The 24,238-nt window shown below is 38.9% G+C and overlaps 2 protein-coding genes across 5 annotated transcripts; one reads left to right on the forward strand and one right to left on the reverse strand.

Moving 5' to 3' along the window:
• The first annotated feature begins 1,562 nt into the window (after positions 1–1,562).
• si:dkey-4p15.5 (zona pellucida-like domain-containing protein 1) lies at positions 1,563–5,141 on the forward strand. The gene is made up of 10 exons (XM_061045709.1): positions 1,563–1,675; positions 1,770–1,996; positions 2,088–2,272; positions 2,354–2,426; positions 2,513–2,610; positions 2,691–2,771; positions 2,890–3,061; positions 3,157–3,259; positions 4,304–4,333; positions 4,541–5,141. Exons 1-10 carry the CDS (start codon positions 1,576–1,578, stop codon positions 4,672–4,674), a joined length of 1,203 nt encoding a protein of 400 aa, XP_060901692.1. The 5' UTR covers positions 1,563–1,575; the 3' UTR covers positions 4,675–5,141.
• Positions 5,142–6,769: 1,628 nt separating this feature from the next.
• sytl2b (synaptotagmin-like 2b) lies at positions 6,770–23,795 on the reverse strand. Of its 4 annotated transcripts, none has more exons than XM_061046700.1 (19): positions 23,662–23,795; positions 21,062–21,207; positions 19,534–19,694; positions 18,782–18,887; positions 17,702–17,750; positions 17,502–17,601; positions 16,725–17,423; positions 13,233–15,572; positions 11,781–11,894; positions 11,652–11,696; positions 11,429–11,484; positions 11,215–11,334; positions 10,398–10,567; positions 9,986–10,088; positions 9,688–9,849; positions 9,376–9,460; positions 9,179–9,281; positions 7,849–8,054; positions 6,770–7,670 (listed from the first exon to the last, which is right to left on the reverse strand). In XM_061046700.1, the coding sequence occupies exons 2-19, from the start codon at positions 21,160–21,162 to the stop codon at positions 7,522–7,524; spliced, it is 4,869 nt and encodes a 1,622-aa protein (XP_060902683.1). In that variant the 5' UTR covers positions 21,163–21,207; positions 23,662–23,795; the 3' UTR covers positions 6,770–7,521. The 4 variants fall into 4 exon arrangements, with proteins under 4 accessions (XP_060902683.1, XP_060902682.1, XP_060902685.1 ...); XM_061046699.1 differs by having other exon boundaries at positions 11,429–11,523; XM_061046702.1 differs by lacking the exon at positions 11,215–11,334.
• Between the last annotated feature and the right edge of the window lie 443 nt (positions 23,796–24,238).

The raw sequence follows: 24,238 nt of genomic DNA on the forward strand, positions 1-24,238 counted from the left end.
GCGAAAATCTGAAATCTGCTGACATCACTACCTGCTGGGCTGTTACATAACATGTTATAAAACAGCCCAGTTTTGGACACATGGCATGAACATGTATTATGTCAAACGAACTATCATTGAAAACAATCATTAAATACTCCTTTAGTGACACATTTTAAACATTTGAAAGCTATTTATGAACTTACATTCAGTTCCAGAAAGTTGCGTCATTGATTTCATGTATAGAACTGAGTTGGGGAAGAAAGGTTTTTGGTTTTCTGCACCTTTTGGAACAACCTGCATGTCTGATTTTAAACTGCAAAACGTAGTTACCCTGAATGTTTTTAAATCTGTAGTGAAAAGTCTCAAATCCAAACTTTCTGTATGCAACTGTTTAAGCTGATGATTTTTTTTATTTTGAAATGTGTACTGTATGAGTTTGAGTGTTTTTGTTGTTGAAACAGTGTGTTGCTGCTACTCTTAGCCAAGTTGAAAAAGATCTCTGATCAGGGACTAACATGGATAAATAAAGAGTAAATGCAATTAAAACAAAAGGTAAGTTCCACAACAAGCAATGCAGAAATAATAAAGGACTGTCCATTTTCTCTTTTAAGTGCAGATTCATTCTATAGAATATACTGTAGCATTTGAGTATATAGACACAAATCTGCATCATGATCACAAATGGTTCTATGTCATTATATTGTCTTGTAACAGAAAGCCAGTTGTGATGTCAAAGAAACTTCAAAAACTGATGCTTACAATCATCTGAAGCTGAACTGAGGTCGACACCTGTGTGAAAAACACGCTTATTTGAGATGAATTGTTATTTCAAATTTGCATGTACGTAGGATTTTCAGAAAAATAGAAGATGTAAGAGGCCTAGCTCATGTTACACTATTGTCTGAAACTTTCCCTCACACGCCTCGTGTGGAGTCGACAGTATAAAAGGGGCGATCTGGTGGCTAATAGCAGGACACTGTATGAAGACTTCCAGGTGAGTCCCTCAAATCAACATATCACTTCTTTGTCATTCTTATAGTTTGTTTAATAAATAAGACTGTATGGATTTTTACCAAGATTCTGTTTCAATATCAATAATTGATATACAATTGTGGCATTAGACATTACAGTATGTAAGATTGTCCACTCTGTATAGCATACTGTATGCTGCTGTTTTGTACTTGAACTGATTCTGTTTTAGATCACACTTACCATGAGAAACAATCTTAATCTCTATGTCTAGTTTTCTTGATAAGCCAGTTTCAGGAAATGTTGGCCATAAGTACAACTTTTATTTTAATGGATTTTGGCAAATGTTTTTTACTTGTTAAAACATTTATAGAACTTAGTCATTTCAAGTTATGATAAGTACCTTGTGAAATTGGCAGTTCATTTTCATTTTCAAGAATCTCTCTCCCTTTTCTTTAAAGTGTGCCACTTGTGTGCTTACTCTAAAGGACAGTTGATCTGTCCTCTTCAACATGGATATCTGTACATTTTTCAATATTTTCTTTCTTGCACCTTGAAAGAAGGATCTAAATGCTATGGTTTTCCTTGATATGCTGCCTTTTTCTCAGATCCACACTGAGAACAATGAGACTGATCATCCTTCTGTGCCTGCTCGGCCTCTTTTCAAAGACGGAGGCCCAGCTACCCCTGGATTGTATTACTAGCAATACAAACAGAGCTCCAGGTTTGTGGCATTTCATCAAAATATTCTTAACTGACTGTAAAGTTCACGCTTCCATTTTTTGATCATCTGTATCCTCCCTTTTGATGTCTTCCAGAAAACTCTGACATCACAGTTACCTGTGGCACTGAGTACATGGACCTGGCCATCTACATTTGCCCCATTTACCAAGCTCTTTACAATGAGTCTCTGATGGCCCTCAATAGTCAGCATGACACACCTGAATGTCATGGCACTGCTGACTGGAACGTTGACCCACCAGTCTTACGATTCAAATTCCCTTTAAACACAAGTGCTGTCTCGGCATGCAGCAATAACTTCATGGTATTCTTCACAAATACCTTTTATATTTTTTTACAAACAAAGTAGATGTCAGTGATTTCATTGGAGCGTACTTGGACTTTTTTCCCTACAGGTTACCACTCAAACAGGGACTGGAGAGTTCGCAGACTTCTCAAATGTCCAGGTTGCTAATATCTCTGGCAAGGTTACCTCTATAGACCCCGTTACGGGCCCGATCACCTATCGCGAGCAGATCCTGTACATGTTCTCCTGCATTTACCCCATGCAGTATCTCCTGAACAACACTGAACTGGCTGTGTAAGTATGGTTTTGGATTCTTGGATTAACACATATCTGGGTTATTTTGTCTTTATATAAATGTGTTCTTCTTCGATACAGATCTGGAGTGAGTCTTGCCATAAATGAGAACAATGGCAGCTTCGTCAGCACACTGAATATGGAGCTGTATGAGGTAAGCCCTACTCTTTATTTTAGAATTAGACAGAGATGTAACAATATTTCAGAGCTTCATTCTGGTCTTACTTTTTTTTTAAACAGAATGAGCAGCACACAGAAATAATGACCTTCCCACAATCTGGGATAAAGCTGAAGACCAAAATTTATGTTGCAGTTAAAGCTACTAATCTCACAGAAAGGTAATTAAGTTTGGACAGTTTGCACTAAAAAAATCAAATCAAATCAAATATATCTTAAAGCCATCTGTCTCTTTTGAAAGGTTCAATGTGTTGCTGGATAGATGCTACGCAACAACAACACCAATTCCCAATTTTGTCACATTCTATGACCTCTTTGTAGGGTGAGTTATGGATATGGACCACAAATAATGATACCTACCAACTTGATACTTAGCATTTAGTCTAGTCTTTGTAATGTACCATGTGGAGTCACACTACCTGTCTTTTTCTCCTCCCTAGGTGTGACCGTGATGAACAAACTCAGGTGACGCTCAATGGGGTGTCGCAGACTGCATACTTCTCCTTTGAGGCTTTTAGATTTGTTGAGCACAAAAATCAAACGGTTTCCACTTTCTACCTGCACTGTGTCACCAGACTCTGTGAGGTGGCCACCTGTAGCGCATTATTGCCAGTGAGTAACAACTTTCTCACATCGTTTTTAGATTAAACAATAGTGCTTAATGTGGAGAAATCATTTTGATTGTCTTTTTCCATTTCTTTGAACAGGTCTGTACAAATACTGGAAGAAGGAGAAAAAGAGAGGCCGAGGATGTGTTAGGCAATGCTACAGTCACCTCACACATCATTGTTGTTGGCAGGAATACCAATGGTGCGTCTTTAATGCATACACACAAAAAACATAGAAAAGCCTACATCCTAACACAATGCCGTTGTGCATGTTGGAAGAAGACACTAATTCTGCAGTAAATGCGATTACTTTAAAATGTGCAGTATAATTTTTCAGTCATCCAGGTCATGGTAATCAGGGGCGTGTCCAGAGGGGTGGCCAGGGGTACTATGGGCCCCCCTTGAAATCTTATTGGCCACCCCAAAATCCTTAACTATGATTGGGCCTTACGTTGAAATCCAGGCTTTGTTGCAACAGGCAGCTCATAGTTTTCAGTGTGCAGATGTTTGCAACTTTTTTGAGTTAAAATACTCTAAATTGTAACTTTAGACATGTTGTACATATGTTTCGAGTCCTTGAAGCATTAAGATTGTAGATGGATATGTTGTCATTATCTTGAAAATCTTCAATGTCGATGTGATTAGTGTAGACAGAAGGAGTAAATAAATGCTCTTCATTCAGCTGTTTGCACACAAACTTCAGGCTACCCCTGCACAAGTCAGTGCCACTATTGGGCCACCCCAGACCAAAAAGTCTGGACACGCACCTGATGGTAATGAAGGCTTCTTCAGTTCATGAGTTCATCCGAACTGAAGAAGCTTTTCATTTTAGTGGTTCACTTCTCTTTCAGATAAGACTTTGACTAAAATGTGATAGTAGTTCTAATGGACACATTTTTCGAGCATAAATACTCCAAATTAGCAACAAAATATGGCAGGTTTTTTGCTCTTTCTTGCAAAGCGGTATCATAAACATCATCACAAACACCATTTTTTGAGCTTTAGAGGTGCAGGCAGGTGAAATGTATAACATGTGGCTGTCTGTTATCATCTTATGATACTATTTATGCTAAGCCCAATAGACTTCTATCAGCTTTATAATGTACGTACATGTGAGTGGTATTCATCGTTTTGTCATGCATTTATTAATAAGCTGAATTTATATTCTGTTTTTTGTATTCGTTATTTCTAATTTTAGAAAAAACAATTAAAAGTTATTGACCAAGCTTTTGTTTCTTTTTTTCAGGAGATGCCCAAACTTTCTCTGTTCCTTACGGTAATAATTGTTCTTATATGTGACTCTTTAAATGTGCTCTTGTGGGCTGTGCAAAGGAGAAGTGAAAAGCTGCAGAAATGCCTTTAATTGACTACTATAAAGGTCTCTGACAGTAACAAGCAGCATTAATGAATACCATCATTTTCTAATAAAGATCGCTTTGGGGTAAAATATCGTCATCCTTTTCCTCTTCCCTGATCATTACAGATACATCGACTGAGAGCAACTACAGCAGCCCCGTGGTGGCTGTAATTGTCTGCATCGTCATCCTAACTATTCTCCTTGTTACCATGGCTGCCTACTTTGCGTTTTACATCAGGAGAAAACCAATCATTCAGTAACATCTCATGACTAAATGTGGAGTCTCTTCACCCGTCTTCAAGTGTAATACTTCATCATCTCCCAAAGGATGGCCATTATGTGTGCAAGGATAGTAAATCGCGTCACCAGAAAACCATTCTACATATATTGCAATACTACTATTTAGCTTTTCCATTTTCCGTACATCATTATGTAGCCATCCGTTCTATAGGCTTACAATTGTATAACAAATCTGATTGATATATTTTATAAATGTGGAGACGAGGGCACTTAATCTGTAAAATATGTGTGCATGAAGTGTTATGTTGGTGGTTTTTGTGAGTCATATTGCAGTATTTAATATATGTTGTAATCTCTTGTATTCACTTTTGTACTTTTAAAACATTTAATCGAGAATTATGAGAAGTACTTGTGTGCATTTTTCTTGAATAAAAATACCATCAAACCTTCACATTGAGCTTGCCCTGATAAATCAAGTTGGGAATTTATGTAGATTGCCATATTCAAAGATTAAGGATGCTCCATTACTGAGGTTTGTTAGAACTACTGAGCAGTCAGTTCTATAGAACATCAGACGTCAAGGATATGAGAACTCTTCTTGTCCATTCAGTAAGAAAACAGATGAAATGCACATTATTTAACTGCAGCCAAATATATGATACTGTATAAACCAAACACAGGATATATAGCAGAATGGTGCACTTGTGTTAATAAAGGTTGCCACTAATACCATGCAGGGGCTGTCTTTATTGTTTTATGTAACTGTATAAAATGTATTTGCAAAATATTTAAGAGTCAAATTGCTCCGCTCACACTTGTGTGAGACCTTATAAACATTAGTGCTGTGCTCATGAATCCAGAAAGAATTCATGAAAATGTCTTGACAAATTCATACTTAGACCACCTGCAGTGTGGGATATTTAAACTTTTATTGTATCCATTTACTGGCATTAGTATTACGTTTTTATACTGAATCAAACTTAACTGGGAATATTAATTGAACTAATAAATAAACCTGGTTTATAATGACAGAAACAATTGGCATGTACCCTGCGACCTTGCTGGCAGGTTCTCAAAAAAGTTTTCTTTCATCCTGAGAATCATCCTGAGCACTTTTTTTGTGGCCACAAACTGTTCTAGAGTGAGCTGGAGGTCACAGTTTGATGAGGCCAACAGAATAACGTCATCTGCAAAGAGCAGAGATGCCATTCTGTAGTTCCCAAACCAGTTATATCCCAAACAGAATATTTGGCAAGGGCAACTGTAGCATTGGGAAATAAGCTGTTCCACAGTCAGGCTGTATCTGATGGTCATTAACTGTTCAAAGGGACCTTTACAGCAACCTGTTAGTAATTCAGGCTGAGTCATGTGATACCTGAAAAGCACTTCCTCTGGTCCCTGATGTTTCAAATGAGAAGTTTCTTGATGACAATAGTTTGCCAGAACTAGCTTGAGGAAGTTCTTCACAATCACCTCCCTGAGTGCTCTTACGAGATCCCAGGGCCCAATTAATTAAGACCTTTTTATTCTTCGGCCTGATGGCTCCCTTGATGGCTGGTTTAAATGGCCGCATGGATACTCATTACTAACCTGGCTAATACTCATGAGAGCTGTCTCCACAATGTCATCTGTGAACATGGCAAACTCAGCTGTCTTCAACTGCTGACTTCCTGTTTCTTGTCAGAAAGGGTTGCAAGCCTTTATGCAAAGCAAATCCAACAGGAAGCTTAATGTAGCCTTGCATCACATGGATAGGTATTAAAGTAGAATACCATATACTTCTCAATTTAACATGATTTTTTTTTTCCAAACGTTTGAATTATTTATCTTAATGCTGACTGTCTTGTACGGTGCCCATGAAGTCCCATAAAGTACCTTCCCAAGGTGTAAAAGTGACACACAAACCAATGTGTCTCACTGCGTCTACCTGCACTGCATCACAAGACTCTGTGAGGTGTCCACCTGTTACACATTGATGCACTTAAGTCACAACATTCACTTCACTATCTGCAGGTCTGTTGGACCACTAACCTTCTGAGGAACAGTTTCACTATTACTACTGTTCACTTCAAACTGGTTGTAACTATTGCTGCATCTGTGGATAAGCAAGTGCAAAAGAAATATCTTATCATTTTTATTGTATTTTATATCATGTTTTAATGGCATCCTCTGTAGTAATTGTATACTTTTAAATACATGTTACAAGATGATATATATAAATGAAATATCAGTGATGATTGTCTGAGTCATTAATGTGATACATTTTGTAGTTTATTAAGAAATGTATCCATGAATTGAAATCCATAGTAAATAAAAATGTTTGACTCAAATCCACATTTTAAACCTCATGGTGGCACTAGAGGTAAAGTCAGGAGATCCTTACTAACAGCAGGAGTCGTCATCTTTGCTATCAATCTGATATCAAACAATCAGTCCAATGTTTACATATATGTTACAAATCATTGAAAATTTGACCTGAAAGTTCAAACCTGTATGATACCCAGACAATCAGTAGGTTTACTTCAATCACAAACATTTATCATAATTTGCAGCAAGAGAAGGCGTCTAAAAGCAGTTTTTAAAATGTCTTTTATCTCCTCTGTTTTAAACAGCTAACTGCAGTTCATCACTTTTCAATTATGCTGTGAAATGCAACTAATTAAGAATACTGTCAAGCTAATATTGATGTTGGTTAATATATGTCTGGTTCATTCAAACTTTTTACAAAAGTATTTTTGAGTTTTCATCAAAGCACTGGATATTTAGACCATTCATTTGTTTCAGTTGTTGTGCTTTTAGCTCTTATATACTGTCATACAGGAATACAGAAATATACTGTCCTTGCCTGATAACAGTTTGGTTTGCTTTTACTTATTTGAAAGTCTGGCAGAGTTCAGCATTCTCAATGGGAGAACGGCCTCCACCCATTCATTCGGGCTGGCCTTCATGCGATCCCAGAGTGCCACCTCGTACGAGGTCGAGTCCATCCAGTCCACTAGTGCTCCATAACTCCTGCCTAAAGGGAGACACACAGACATATACAAGGATTAAAAGCATGCATGTATATTTAAAGAATACTTCCACAGGTTTCAACATACATCTCAAATACTGTTTATGATACAATAAGATAAATGCATCCCAAAGTGAATTATCAAACGAGTGGTTACAAACATTTTATCATGTGTGTTTCTGACCTGTTCCAGGTCCAAGTCTCAGGCCTCCCAGCAGGTTACTGGCAAGCCTGTCTCTGTCCCAGACAGTGAGCTCCACACAGGCTTCTGCAAGATCCGCCTCTCTGATGCCATCGTAGACCATCGTGTGGTTAAACCCGGGGTTTACGGTCCTTCGCAACACGCGTGTCTTCTGGCGGCTCTTTCTGCTCGTGTCTGGCAGCACACAGCTTTAGGTGGGGGAGAGGAAAACATGTTGACGGGTTAAAAATAAATAGCTTGATGAATCCCTCTCTTTTACACCTCACATTCAGCAGCTGGTTAAAGGGTTAACATTCAAACTGGGTTTTTGTTTTTAAATCCTGCCTCTCTTCTCTAGGAAGAAGCTGCCACTTTTATGTCTGAATGGGACTTCAGTATGATGATGTTTTATACACGCACACCTCGTCTCAAAGTTTATATTCCCACTGGACAGCGCTTTGAGGTTAGTCTATCATTTTAAAGCCATCACTCATCACTGTTTGTTGTATGCATGTATTGGATTGTCCCCTTCGTCCACACACAGACTTAAACACTGGCATATTCTTATCTACAAGTCTTTTTGAAGTCAGCTTCCTTCATACCTTCTGACCTACATCAGTCACCAGCACAGGGACAAGAACCTTTTCTTGCTGCCTGCTCCAAAAGTCAGAACTGAACAGGGTGAAAAAGCGTTTAAGTTTGCTGCTCTCTTTACTTGGAACGCCTTACAAAGACCTGAAACTTAACCAGCTGCTCTCATTGGATGCTTTTAAGAGACAGTAAAATGACTTGGAGGCGGACACATCTGGCTGTAGATTTTCTCCCTGATATATTTATGCTTTTGGGCGATCTTGACAAATATTTGCTGTTTAAATGTGTTGTTTTATGTAATTTTTTATTATTATGTTTATTTATTATATGTATGGCTGCTGGCTGTTTGTCAGATTGTGCTGCCCTCTGTCTTCGCCAAGTTTTTTTCCTGGTTAAATAAAAAATAATTATATATCTCTAAGGATAATCCTGGGAAATATTCTTGTTCTTATTATTGCTAAGACTTGGATGGGAAGATACCAATGTCACATACAGTATGTCCTCATGATAACGTCACAGCCAAGGTTAACTTAGCTCTGTATGGATACTGTAAACAGGGAAACACTAGTCTGAAGCTTTCATCCTATTTCCAGTGATTTTGTTAAGCTATGCTAAGAAGTTGCTTTTAACCAGTTTCTTATCTGTGGTAAAGTATTGAGAGTAGTAGAAATCTTCTCTGACAATAAAGAGTATTTCCCATAATTCTGTTTCTTTGACTAAATTAGATGTATTTTGTACATACCACTTCACATATGGGTCAATAGTGGTCCTGGTCAGAGGCAGGTTCTTGCATTCTTTCACCCAAATGTGAATCTCTCCGGTATTTTGACTCTCCTTCACAAATCCTATTGGGAAGAAACGGGAAAAAATCAAATTTTTGGGATTTCTTATAACTAAAATTTGAGAATTTGTTCTCCTCCAGAAGGAGTCTGTTCAGACCTGCGCTGTGGATGATCTGTGGCAGGAAACGTATGGCCAGTTTCATCTCTCCCCAGCCATTCGATGGTGCTAAAGTGGGTGTAGTCTGCAATGTTTGACAAAAAACACATTACATAAACAGTGGATCCGACATCCAACATGACGCTTTGAAATTCCTTTGTTCACAGGTTGGACAATGACTACAGAGCTTGTGATAACACCCTCTGAAATACAGCAGGGAAAATTAGCAGTTTGACCACATTCTAAGATAACCATGCTGCTATTTGATAAGAAAACAAACAATAAAGCAGAATGCGTGTGTTCTTCTTTTACCCTTCCTTTCAGAGGTAAGTAGTTCATGTGGGTGTGGTCAAAGTTCCACTTGGAGAGGTCCACGTCGACCTCGCCCAGGAAACTGTTCCTGCCAAAGGTGTCGTTGTGCCAAACAGAGAGAATAAGCGTCTGTGTTCTGAGGTACTCCATGCGAACTCGATACTGTGAGGGACAAGAGAGAGCAAGCTGCTTTTGTTTGTTGACTGCCATGTTGCCAAGGATTTAAACGTTACACTTTGGGAAAGTGTCTGCAAAATATGTCCGTTCAACTGGCATTGTAATATCCGCGGATTCTTACTCTGAGGATCTCGTTGAAAGTTGGATTTAGCGACTTCTTTTTTACAGATGTTTTCCTTTTTCCCAGATTAGCTTTGTCAGGTGCCAGGTAGCTTTTGACATACCTTCACAAGGCAAACAAACAGAATCACAATAATTCCATGTGAAAGTAATCACTGTCAAACGTGCTCTCTGAGTTACATGCTGACCACTGGTTAACAAATATTTCTCTCTACAAATTGACATCATTAGAAGTGTACACTTGTAGTGACCTTGATTAAGTAGTGGAGGAAAGAGAAAGACCATACTACATGAAACTATAAATACATTAACCTGGACATTGTTTCTCAGTTACAGTTAGGATTGCCACTTGAATTGAAATCAGTAGAGAATAAATATAATAGGATCCTATTTATTTCAGATACATTACTCACGGATCTGATCGGCCCCTCTTTGGGTCGACTGCTGCCAAGTTGCTGCACTCAGCCACAAAGATGTGAAACTCTCTGATTTTTTGAACGTAGTTGATGGAGAACTGGATGTTTCCTTGAACCTCCACATTTCCAAAGTCAGCACTGCACATGGTCATCACACTTCCACTGAGCTACAAACACGGAACAAAGAAGTAGGCAAACATTTGAAATTGTGAAATGAAACTCGAATCATTACATGTACAGTAGTTTCTTTTATTGGAGTATTTGAGGCTGGTGTTTTTTTAATTGATGAAAATCTGTTTCATCTTGTGGAGACAGAGGTTAATGTCAAAGATAATTAGAATCCGTTAAAAGGGAACTCCACCAATTTTAGATATTAAAAAGACCCTATAGCTATAGCTGCCCAGGATTTGCTACTATTAATAGAACACACCAAAATATCTGACTGTTGCCAGTCATAAGTTGCATTGTGGGTAATGTAGATGCCAGGTTTTGACAAAGACAATATTGCATGACCTTAAAAAGATATCACTTGTTCTACTGCACTGCCTTTGTCCATTTTTGTCCATGCAGAAGTACAATGCTAATCGTTTGGGTATTAAGTGTTACAAATGTAAATCTGGTCTCTACCCTGAGTCGGATGTGGATTGAAGGCTACTGTTTGGACTCTTTAATATAGAAAATGTATGACCTACTACTACAGAATGTGGAGCAACATCAGTTGCTGGTGGCTTGAAATGAAGCTAAAAAGCCAACAAGGAGTGCAGTGTTAGAGTGAAGCGTGTGCACGCAGGCATGCTGTTATGTGTGAACATACAGAAGACGACAGAGATGCCCTGCCAGACGAGCTGGTGAGGTTAGTGAAGGAGTTGCCGGACATTAGGCTTCCTCTGTGGATATGATTCTCATAGTTGGAGTCAGTGTCAGCATCAACGTCCTGAAACACAAACAGACTGCACAAAAAGCTCTGTGCAAAAGAATGCAGAGCAAGCTTTGACCTTATCGGCAAAGAAATACAGCGATGGTTTTACCTCCTTTTGTAAGAATGAAGGAACTGATTTGCTCATCTTCTTCAGGTGCTCTGGGTCTGAATAAATGGACGAGGAAGGTGACGGCATGGATGAAACTGAAGAGTGGTAGATTTGGAGGCAATTGATAAAAAGAAAATCTTGACTAATTTTGACACTACCCTTAAATATTTTATACTATATAAGACTCAAATATTTGTAATGAAAAGCAGCAGGTAAATGTTACCATCACTAATGCGTCTGTCAGATGGGTCTTGCCTTCTTTCTTGTCCTGTGAGAAACAGGGACCATAAAGCACAATCAACCACAGGATCTGTAGATACCGACAATCTGACTTGAAAGTCTTTAAACTCACTTGGTGACAGCGATCCTGTGATGTCTTCCATACTCTTAGCCAGGTTTTTAGGCCGTGTTTCTGCTCGTCTCAAAGCTTTCCTTACCAGGTTAAGGTGTTCATCGTCATTTTCACCTACAGGTTGAATGGAAGAGAAAATTATCAACTTGGTTTCTTTGTTGACTTACAGTGCTGCTGCAAAATAAATGATCTATTATATACATTTTGTATTCATATTATGAATCATATTACCCACATTCTTATTTCAAAACTAAATCAAATGAAAATAGTATTTTATGTTCAAAAAACTATTTGCTGACACTCTTTTTTGGACACAGCTCATCAAGACGGGCGTAGCTGCAGCTATCGATCGTTTGGTTTGTTGCTCTGATACTTAAAGGTCCAGACTTCAAATCTATTGTGTCTAAATATTTAGCTTAATATGACCAAGTATTAAAAAAAATGTATGTGTGATTTAGAAGAGAGAGAAAGTATATTTTTTGGACTAAGCTGTGTGAAACAAGTTGATGATTGTGCTAATAGTGTAAAGTAAAAAGTGGAACGATGTGTATTCTGAATGTATGTTGTGTTTTATTAGAGATATTTCTTTAGACTGGATGGCTTTAACAGTCACATACTTGAGTGAGTTGATTATTCTGACAAATATTTTTTTCAGAAAAATGGTGGTATATATACAAATACAAAATGCTTTTTGTTAAATCTAAACAATAGAGGATGAAATATCCCACAAAGTGAACTAAGTCAGTGTTATAAACTCTGTAAAATGAGGCACACATAGGTACAAGAAAGCTGCAAAGGAGCGGCTCATGTTGTAGTTCAGTAAGACATTTTTCTTTTATCAGTGTGTTGTCAGTTTAGTAAGTGTGTCACCCATCCCACAAATTAAATACCGTCACCTGACTTCATATAATAAAAGTGTTTACAGAGATTTGCTTCTGCAAACACAGATAGTCTGACACGGACGTGATATCAAGGATACAACTGGAAACAACCCACAATGATGAAGATCATCTGAACGAGTTCAACTACTTCTACTACGTAACCTCTGTTACCTTTCCCTGGAACAGGTCTTTAGTTAGATAATACATTTATGTATTTTGTTATTATAAAACATTTCTATTTTGCTACCTACCAACATGTATCCCTTTTTTTTTAATATATTCTGTTTAAAAAAATAATAGAGTTTATTTAAAAGTTCCATAAAATTGACATTTTTACTTTCAGAACTACTTAACACCAACTTTAAACTTACATTTTCCAATGTTGATAATGAACTTCATACTCTAAACCTTTAATGCTGCGATGCAATGTCTTTTATAGAAGACAATTGCAGACAATGACAACACAGGTTGACTTATGGGTTGGGTTGCAGGAATATCAAGGTCACATGCAAATTATTTTTAGAGATACTTTATGATTTGCTATAAATCACCCTTCCTTAAAATAACTCACGGCTTGAACTGTTCCTGGAGATGGACCAAGTTTCTGACCTGCTGCTCACAGAAGAGTCCTGACCTGTGTCTGAGCTGTAGGTTGCCCACAAAGGGCGATGACTCGTCTTGCTGCCCCTCCTGCTGTAACGCTCGTCAGAGCTCACCGGCGTGCTGGCCCTCATCGGCCCATCCAGGTCAAACTCATACTCACACTTACCCTCAGACCCCTCATCCTTCAGATTTGGAACTAGTGTGGTGTGGACGTTGGTTTTATCCGTCATGCCAAGGTAATGGCGGTAGTCTGTGGGAACATACGCTCGTGCCCTTGGAGTCAGAGACTCGTTGTCCACTGACGATTTTCTCGACATTCCACCTTCTTCTGCGTTCAGCCTCGGCTTCCTGCTCTGGGAATGGACAGGGCTGACGTCCATTTTAAGCTGTATTTGATCTTTTTTATCAGGAACACTCAGAGCAAACATGCTAGTTGCGCGACGCATAGAATTTCCACGACTGCTTGAATTGCTGAAGCTGTCTTTTCTACTCTTAGGAGAACGAGGTTCTTTTCCTGAACTGTTAAGTGGTTTAGTGGATTTCTCCTCTCTGTTGGTTTTCCTCTCTGTGTCTTTAGAGTTCTTAGAGTAGATCTTTTTGCTGTCATTCACTGCTTTTGTCCCCATCTGTTTATCATGAGGAGATTCGGATCGGTTCTTAGGAGAAGATACTTTTTTGACTCCAGGTTTTGTTTTCTCAAATTCTGACGCACGGTTAATCTCAGAATCACCACACTTTAACTCTTGAGATGTCTTCTGAGGACTTATTGGCTCTTTTCTTTTTGGGCTTTTGGGTTTCTCAGAAGGAATTGATCCCTTTACATCTAACGTGGCCTCATCCCAGAACTCACGCAGAGTTTTAAACTGTGTTCTGCTCGTGCCTAGACTTGGGGACGACTTCTCTAACCTCTGATTCAAAGGCAGAACAGTAAAATTTGGACTATTTATTTTAGAGTCTTCATCATCACTGATAAATTCATTTCCAATTGACCTCAGGTCAAATTCTGATTTTGTAAACCTTTTATTTAGTTTTGCCTGATTTGCACCACGAGCAACTTTGCCTTCGCCAAGAGCTTTAGGTTTGAACATGGGCTTGTTCCTCTCCTGCTCCCAGAAAGATCTGAGCTGCTTTATCCTTATTGCAGTGATTTCTTGAGGTGGTAAACCTTGTCTGTTTGAGTGAGGACTGTTTAGTCTTTCTTTATTAGGCGCGGTCTGCATGCGTTTTGGAGACTCGCTTGATTGCATGGCGTCATTCTCACTGTCTTTACTCTTCACATCTTCAGGAACAGTCTTGTACAATTCGTCTTTCTTTTGGATCTCTTTTGGTTGAAAAATACCGTCAAGTTGTGGAATTGGTTTGACCAAGGAGTTGACCTCAGACTCTGGACTGAGTATGAAATCAATAGATTTCCTGGGACTCAATCTGGTTACACTTAAAATCTCAGGGTCTGAGCCTCTCCTGTCAGCTACCTGGGGATTGGCTTCCAACTTTATGTCAGTGGAGTTGTATGTAGGGTCATGATGGCTCATTTTCCTTAAAGTATCAATCTCCATACTGTCTCCTTCCTGGCTGTTGATTAAGTTGTCTTTGTCTCCAGGGCATTTCTGTGGACTGATTATCAGTTGTTCTTCTCTTTCATCCACATGATTTGGTGCAAACTTGTGTATTCCAGGCACACAGGGAATATCAGACACTGTTTTGTTCATTTTCTCTCTGTTTTTCTCTTCTGGTTTTTGAGCCTTCTCTCCGGGCTTAATTGAGTTGCTGATAAGTATTTTTGGACCTGAGTTGTTTTTCTCCCAGAATGATTTTAGATGAGAGATTTGGGGTGATTGGCTTTCGTCGTTATTATCCTCATCTCTCGATGGTCGCATCTTTTCTCTGGTTTCCTCCTTTGGCACTTCCTTTGTTTTGGTCACTTCTTTGGTGCCTTTTCTATCTCTGACTCTTAACTCTTCATCCTCATGTGTCCTTCTTTGTACAGGACCGCTCTTTATTTCAAGAGTGTCCTTCCTTTGATCACTTACAATTTCCCCATCATCTTTACCTCCGATTTTTCTGACTTCCACATGTTTGTTTGAGCTCTTTTTCACCTCTGGACCATCGTCTGTATTCAGCCAGTCATTGCTGTCTGTGCTACGGTTGAACCAGTCCAGCACCTTTGCAATGGAGTCCTCTTCATCACCAGTTGGACTGGTGGCCTGGGTGGATAATTTAAATATGTTGTTGTGATTAGGTTTTGCCTGTGTTTTCAGACCAGACTTGTCAATAAAGATAAGGTCATATAATACTGGAGGATCTGCATCTGAAAAGAAAAATAATTGAAGAAATTTAAAAAACTTGTCAGAACATGCCATGTTTTGAAGGTGTCTGGCTTTAAAATAAGAAGTTATGATGGACCGACTTCAATAGATCGAGCCAGCAACAGGTAGCTCATTTTACAGCACTTTAACAACAGCTAATGGGCTTTTTCACTCAAAACCACAAAGGTTAACTAGAAGAAGAAAGAAGAAAAGCTGGAGGGGCACCTGAGGCATCATGATTTATCAACTGGGGATCTTAAATGTCAATGTGAAACATAGTTTTTCAAATAATTCTTGTTAAGTGGATAAATGACCCACTGGTGGCACTAGAGGACAAGTCAGAGGATGACCGAACTCAGTGAAATTCATGCCTTGAAAAACATGAACGTCAGCACACAATATCCTGGTAATTCATCCAGTAGTTGTTGATATTTGAGTTCCATTCCTAGAATAATGCCATGTGTGGCTAAAACACTTCTTCTTAGATACGAAATGCTGAACTCATATGTCATGCAAAAATACAGTTTTATACTTTTTCTAGCCTGGGATGAGATAAATGGTAACTTTCATATTTACTTCAATCACCCTTCAGCTTTGGAACTTAATCCGTTTGTTGATATTGCAACCAATGAAGGCTCTTTAGGCAAATATTCAAGCTAAATAACAAGTCAACATTCACACCAATAATTCTTGTGTAAATGTATATTAAAGAGGACTTCACAAGATCACCATATTAACTGAACACTAATTATTTGATTCATCAAAGCATTTCATTTCTGTTTCCCCCTCAAGGTGTCATTTGATTTTTTTGGCCAGTTATTTTGATATGCCAACTGTTTTAACTCAGCAAGGCTCTTTTTTCGAGACATCTTTCTTTTTAGACATTTCTACTGGAATTTTATCAAATGACATTATGAGCAACAGATGGATGGAAGCATACCATCTGTCTCTTTTTCAGGGGTATCGATGAAAGCAAGAAACAACTAAAGCACCATCGTTGTTGTTCCAGACCTCGGTACTGGTACTCTTTAATTTCGCCTCTAAAAATCTGAACAATTTAACAATGTGTGACAAAAAACTCCACTGCTTATTTACAAAGTTCTTCCAGTCCAAGCCTTTTTTAACTACAATGTATCACCTGTAAATGAACTCACCTGCAGTGCTTTGAGGCAGGCTTAGCTCTCCCTCCCTCGTTGATGTTCCCACACTGCTGCAGTTTTCTTGGTCTGTATCTTGAATGTTGCCGACGTGTTTATTCACCGCATGCTCAACTTGTTTATTGCTTTTCTGTGGGATATTTCTCTCAGAGGAAGCGTCACTCTTCACTAATGTGGCCTTACTAGAATCCAGCAAGTTTTGAATTGCAGCAGAAGGATATGAGAGTTTCTTTTCATTTTTTGGGTCTGAAGAGTTGTCCAAAGAAGCTTCTCTTCTTAAAGATGGTGTGTGTCTTTCTCTCTCCAGTCTGGAACTGGATGAAACCTGTGATATGTTACTGAGTGGTTGCTGGGAGTTTCCATCGAGAGATTTGGATGGCTGAGTGGATTTAAATACTTGATGAGAATCCTCGTTTTTCGGAGGCATTTCCTCTATGCTTTTCTGATTTGACTGGTTGGAGCTTCCACTGAACCCAAGCTGGAGGCTCCGTCTCCTCGGGGCAGGTACAATGCCCGCTGACCTGACCTGAGAGTCTGAAACAGGCTCGTTGTTTTCTGTCTTTGTCTGTCTTGAGAGAAACGTCCTCTTCTTTGGCACGGGCCTGAACCCGACAGACGAGCCCTCTGATGTGACCGAGCCTCCTGAGGCCTGACTGGACTCTGCTGCTGGGGGGCTTTTCAGTGGAGATATGGGCTCTGAGGGGAGAATGGAAACAAAACTCAGTCTAGATTGTAGATATTTCTATAGATATGATTTCATTTTTTTCTTCAAACCTGTCTCAGATGTCCCCGGATGTGGACTGCTTGCAGTGTCATTATTATTTTCAGCTGGCTCCACAACAAGGGAAGCACGGTTAAAAGGGTTGTGCCTGGGCTTCAATAGAAATTTACACAATTACTTTTTTTTTTATTTAACTGTAACAAGCTTGCACTGAAAAAAGGACCAACATATAATTTGTAGCAATTACTCCTACCGTTCTCGGAGATCGAACTGCTGAATTCAGATTCTCTTTTTCTGCATCGCTGCAGGCAAAACAATGGCAACGTGTAGTTAGGATTAGGAATTCAAAAGTCAAACAGGCCCTTAAAAGTATCAGGTGAGGTCACAAAGTTTGTATTTTGTCTTGTTCATACTGAAGAGTGCATGACATGAGTTTACTGACTCGTTAACAGAGCTGACATCAAACAGAAATATGTGAACTTAAACTAACCAACCAGCATAGAGCCTGAACACATAAACTCATATTTCTGGTATTATGCAGATGAATGAGATGATTTGTATTATAGAAATGAAACTCAAATGTATTTTATTTATTGAATATAAAATGCATGCTGATGCTGTATGAAAACAATGGGACTACACTGTAAAACACTGGCATTATCAGAGTGCAAACAGAGTTTAGGCAATCACATACTTGAGCTTACTGTATGTCAAAGAAGCACAGAAGCTTGGCAAAATCAAATATTGACCCAACCTGTCGCAGGAGGTTGTTAAATGTGTCTCAGCACAAAGTCACTGAAACATACTTTTTGTATTGTGTGCTAAAAAAAAATGTAATAAGCTTATTAGTCAAATAAAATACATTAGAGACAACCACAATACTAACTCTGCATTCACACAGTTATTATTACTGAGAGCTCTATTGAGTTACATGCTTTGCTCCACTGCCTGTTTTCCATGAATACATCAGACCACGTCTGCAACGTTGTAAGTAACTAGCTGTTGCTGGGCTATAAAACTGCCATGGTCCTTGTAAGCACCACCTATATTTACACAGGCTGAGTCACAAGACAGCACATACACTGCACACACACTGATGCACACTGATGGAGAGGAAAAGAGATGAGCTGCAATTGTATTTCAAAACACTGAATCTAATATGAATGGGTACTATGTGTATATTTCAAGGAGCGATGCAGATAGTATGTGTTGGAGTCATAGTTCAACAAAACAAGTTTTTGGCCACATCGAACAAAGTCAACACTGCAGCAGGCAAATAGAAAGTGTTGGGCAGAAGAATGGGCATGTCTCTATATGAGTAAGTGTTGTTTACTTCTCCTGTGGCTGCAGGGTTTCTAAACATCTGGCAGGTTTTGGTGGAGCTACGATGTCGGATCCTCGACTGCTGGGTGTCTTGGATCGATCGCTTCTTGGAGAGTCTGCAGCAGACAGAGGGGAAAAACACCATGAAACCAAATACAAAGTTGAACACCTTCAAATTTTGGGCTATGGTCAAATTCTCTCTCTTTCTTTTGACCTCTGAACCCTGAATGTTACTCTGTAACTAGGTCACACATCAATTCTTCTGTTGAACCTTAGAGGTTGTATTTTGTATTGGAATCAGATTCTGCTATTGTGGCCTGGTACTGTACAGTATGTGTTCCCATAAATGGAGATTTACTTATTATATTATCAACCATCTATCATCAATAGGTTTTTTGATTCAACTTTCTGCCCTGAATGATAAATTGTTTAAGCTGAGAACGATCTATGTTCAAATCATATATCTTCCACAAGCTTTGCCGCTTCACCCAAATCTTCTTCCCTACTATAACACACCTAAAGTCCACTGTGCAAGCAGAGTGGAATTAAACTCTGGTTTCACCCCAGGGACACATGGTAGTCTTTTACAAGACAAGTAAATGTATTTTTCACCTACTGATGGATAAGTGGTAAAATTAAGGTTTGTGACAGGATCAGGACGAAACCTCCAGAGAGCTCCACAAATGGAGCTGGATTCTTCCCTTGATCACAACATGTGTGCATTAAAGCAAACCCTTTGTCAACAGTACAGCTCGAACACACCTAAACCAGCTTTCCTGGGTTTCATGGAGGCCAGGATGATTTCCGAGCCGTGGATCTTGTCCATGTGTCTGCGAGACTTGGCCTCGTAAAACCATTCTCCAGTCAGGTACTTCTTCTTCGAGTCAGACTGTGAGCCAGTGTCCAGTATTTTATCCAGTTTCCTGGAGAGGAAACACAGAGGAGACAAATACTAAAGTCATTGTCTTTTATAATGAAATATGTTAATCCTAGCTTAGACGAATGGAAGTTATTAAAAAACGAACAGAATACAGTGCCTCTCCAGCCCGGTGGCTACAGACACTCTCTTATGAACGAACAGATAGAAGACAACGCTTACTTTAAGCTGCACTGAATGGAGTATCTGACACCGTTTGACTTCGCTTTAAGCTGCACTAATCTCTTATTATGCGGGGGAATATAAAACCAAAGACAGACAAAGAAAAGACAGACATCAATGGAATGAAAAATTGTAAATATACTTAGTTTAAATGGTACGACCCTTTTTGTGTTGCTTTTATTCTTCTCTACAGAAACTCACTTTATTTATAATCTAATCCAATTCCTAACGCGGCAACCTTTTCTTACTAAATCTCTTCTGCATTCCACCACTTCATTATGAGACTTATATAACAGTTGCACATGATCTTTCTAAAGGAAGGAATTCAGGAAAACATTTCCATCAAGTTCAAAATTGAATCAAAGGCATTAAAATGAGCACTCATCTTTCCTCTTGACGGAGAGCCGCCGTGGTCATGTGAATGAAGGGTAGCACATTATTACAGGCTGTTGGCTTAATCCTTTTACACTCGACCGGTCGAGACACAGCGAGCATTCAAAGAAGAAAGTTAGCTGACCAATTCCATTAAACTCTTCGAAAAGCACATTGTTTCAAGACCATTCCTGACTCTTGAAAACAAAATAAAACACATCTTCAAAGAGTTGCAAGTGTTGTTTGGTCTTAATACAGAAAGATGTTTCTCCTTTTGTTTTAGGACATGGGAGAGGTCAGAGGCCTTTTGTTTGTCTTTACAAGCCTTGGACATACACTGAGAGGAATGTTTGACCCTCCCAAAAGCCCAATACCAAGCTGAAACATACAAGAGCTGTTACTTTTCACTAATGAGGCAGTATCAGGATCCAAATTAAAACTCTGTGGTCATCACACTCTTCACAGGTGAGGTGTTGCCCATCATGGAGGCCTTTCTATTCCTGTCCCCCAGAGCAGCATGATCCTCTCCCATGCGTGTCTCTAATCTAATTCCCTGTCTCACATCGAGACTTCTCAGCGGCCGAGGCAGCGTCTGTATCCAGACAAGCTGTTATTGTGTTATTCCATTACAATCAAACGGGTATCATGTCCCACAAAGGCCTCTTCTCACAGAGCAGGCGATGGACGCACTTATTGAATCAATAAAATCACATTAGCTGAAAAGCTCAACATTAGATTGAATGTCAGCTGAAGCATTTCTGCTCATGTAAAAATCCCCAGATTGTTTGAGGATGTTATAACTTGATTACATATTTCTACCTGACTCTCTCCTCCTCAGCCTTCTTCAGGTCGGCGTCCCTCCTCAATACCGTCATGATCACCCCCTGCTCCTCCTCCGTCAGGTGGCTCAGGTCAATCATGGTTGTCAAATAAATCCAGGAGCAACGAATTCACTCTGTCACATCCTGAAAAGGTTAACTAACTTTGTTAGTTCCAAGGGAAAGTGGAGCCTTTAAAAGAATCATGAATGGAAATAAAAAAAAACAAAGAGAAGAATCACAGGACCAAAAGAGACCAAAACCAAAGCATGCCATTCATACAGAAACATTGAACTACAGTGACTGCCATACAACACCATTCTGATTAAAGATGATGAATGAGGTGTCTCTATTAAAGCCATTTCAATCAGAAACAACTGAAGTGCTTGAAAATAGTCGGGCAAAAAAATTGTGATGCAGAGTAAATCACTGCAGCTCCTGTAACAGTTCTGCAAAGGTGGTGAGTCCAATGACTCGAAAAAACGTAATTATGTAACTTTTGGAGGTACTTGTACTTTTCTAAGGTTAACTTTTTTACAAGTAATGTAAATGGATGGTAAAGTGTGACAGTACATGAGTTTGTATAATGCTTCTCTAGTTACCGCAGGTCACCCATTCACACCCACTCACACACTGACGGCAGAGGCTGCAATGTATCAGAAGTAACTAATCCCATTCAGACACATTCATACGCTACTGTTGAAGCAGCGAGAGCAACTTGGGGTTAAGTGTCTTGCCCAAGGACACATCGGACATGTGGCTGCAGGAGCTGGGGATCGAACCCCTCACCTTGATCCTCAGCCGCTCGGTACAATATCTTGCAATACAATTAAAAATCATTACAACTATGGACAATTTAAATCGATTTGACAAATCTATATACTGCAATACTCGTATTTTAACCAGCAGAGGGCGCTATCTGATTTTGGTTTGTTTAGCTGAAGAAGTGAAGCATTGAGACATGGAGGAAGCAAGTGAAGATTTTGGGGTTTAGAATACGTCTTGTTTCAAAGCTGGACTGTAGTCACAAGGTGAGCAGATAACAGACATGAAAAAAAAAAGCAAAAATTGATACTGATAAATGACACGAATATCTCAACAAACATGATGCAGCATGTTGTAAAACGGTGCTATGTCGAGAAGCTTGCAAACAACCCTTTGAGGCCCAGATCGGTTACATAATGTAATAGCAAAAGCAAACTTTGAGAATAAAAACAGATTATTATGCACTTATTTTGCTCTCCCATTAATCATTCTACACCAATGAGATTCATCGTTTTCTAAGGGCCTTGACCCCTGGCTTGAAAATGTATTGTAATGCTACTTGTGTGTTTGCATGTTTACTTTGGGAACTGGTTGTCTACAAAACATATGCTAACTAAGAGTGACAACTCTACAAACAAGCTGTCTGAGCATGTATTTGTTCCACTTGAAAACATTGTTTAGTCATGTGAGTCTTATTGCTGCCGCGGATTCTGAGATAAAGCGAATGAGATTCTGAAAATCTTTTATTGTCAACAACTTGTTTTTCTCTGTTGTAACTAATGAAATGTAATTTATTTGATGACATGGTTGTCTTTTCAAGAATTCAATTTGGCTTTTTATGGAGCCCACGTAGCTTGTTTTTTAACCACCAGAATTTAGAATAAGTTAATTTAAATTTCCACTTGAATTGTTAAAAGTCTGAACTGTTTTAAGAAGCCTTACGTAGTAGGTCTATTTATGAATATCTCACTGTACCATTCAGAAGATGTATTCTGATATCCTTTTTTTAAGGGGCAGTCTTACATTTGTATTAACCTCCTACTTCAGAAAGAGACATTATTATTATTAAACAATTATAGGTAAACTAAGTGTCAGACTATAAACGCTGTAAAGTGGTCCCTGCAAGACCTTACTACTACTTCTTTTATTTTGTTATTTTGAATTTAGGCTAACTTCAGCCTACTCTTGCATTGATGTGCATTTTGTGCTTTAAAGATTTTTAAGCTCAAATAAATATAAGGTAGCCTACCTTTTCCTGTGTTGGATGGTTGAATCATTAGAAATGTAGGCTATTAGCCTACAGACTATTTAATGTTGTCATATTTTCGTGGCGTCACTTTCCAGTGAGTTATGTTTCTCTAAAAAGTCAGGAATATACTGTTCTGTTTACACCACTGTGACGAAGCATTGTTCACTGTTTTCCATAACTACGTCAGTTTATAATAGGCTAGTTGAAGAGGTACAGGGACACTTTGAGTTTATCAAAACATATTGAATTTGGGATGACATTTCGAAACGCAAAATACATTTTGACGCCAATGGTTGATACATTTCTAATCTGCAATTAGCATAAACTGCAAGACAATTGTAATGAAGTTAAAAAGTAGCATATAGTGTCCATGTAGTGGACTAGTAGGCTATTTAAAAGTAGCAAATAAGTACAAAAATGCAAGAAACTGTACAGTAGTCAATTGATAAAAACTTCAGTCACATTTCCTTACTGTATTACGAGAAACCTTTTATACTTAACAGTTTGTCACCTTTTTTCCCCCTTACAGCTTTTTCAGTGGCCTACTAAGGATTTTCTGACTTTGAAGTATTTGACATGTTGCCTACCTCAAAGGGCCCCTGCAGGTTCGTCTCAAACCGCTATTGCATCGTCGCACGTCGGTTAAACAAAAGTGACAAGAAAGTTTAAGAAGGTAGAAACTTTCGACTCCTCCATGTATCTGCTGCTCCTCCTGGATGAGCGGTACTCCTCTGACAGCAGCGAGGGGTGGAGAAGGAGGATGAGAAGGAGGAGGGCGGATCAGTCTGCTGTGGATGAAAAGAAGCCTGCCTGACATGTGCTGCAGCAGAGAGAGCGAACAACTTAGTGGATTGATCAATGTTTAAATAATTAATGACATTTCAGGCATAAGTCTCTCCTTTTTTTTGTTTGTTCGAAATATAAGTTGCATTTTGTTTAAATAAACTGAGAAATTCTATTTAGGGTGTAATTGCAGACACAGTCCAGCAGGTGTCCTCGATCCCCACAATATGATATCATCCGTGTTTGACAAAAGGGTGTGAACATCTCCCTTCAGAAGCAGGCAACTAGAGCCTGAAGCATCTCACACAGCAATAACCTGTTCACAATATAACACAATATAAATAACAGCATGAAGAGCTAATGAGTGTTCAGAAGACATCA

This window comes from Labrus mixtus, chromosome 9 (genome assembly GCF_963584025.1).
Source record: "Labrus mixtus chromosome 9, fLabMix1.1, whole genome shotgun sequence".
Classification (NCBI taxonomy): Eukaryota; Metazoa; Chordata; class Actinopteri; order Labriformes; family Labridae; genus Labrus; species Labrus mixtus.

Bases quoted from the DNA above. Each gene is read 5' to 3' on its own strand.
- si:dkey-4p15.5 (XM_061045709.1), top strand. From the start codon at position 1,576: ATGAGACTGATCATCCTTCTGTGCCTGCTCGGCCTCTTTTCAAAGACG. The intron at 1,676-1,769 runs GTTTGTGGCATT...GATGTCTTCCAG, and splicing joins CAATACAAACAGAGCTCCAG to AAAACTCTGACATCACAGTT. The intron at 2,273-2,353 runs GTAAGTATGGTT...TCTTCGATACAG, and splicing joins AACAACACTGAACTGGCTGT to ATCTGGAGTGAGTCTTGCCA.
- sytl2b (XM_061046699.1), bottom strand. From the start codon at position 21,162: ATGATTGACCTGAGCCACCTGACGGAGGAGGAGCAGGGGGTGATCATG. The intron at 11,895-13,232 runs GTGAGTTATTTT...TTCAACCTGTAG, and splicing joins CTCCAGGAACAGTTCAAGCC to GTGAAAATGACGATGAACAC. The intron at 10,089-10,397 runs GTGAGTAATGTA...TGCCTTGTGAAG, and splicing joins AAGAGGGGCCGATCAGATCC to GTATGTCAAAAGCTACCTGG.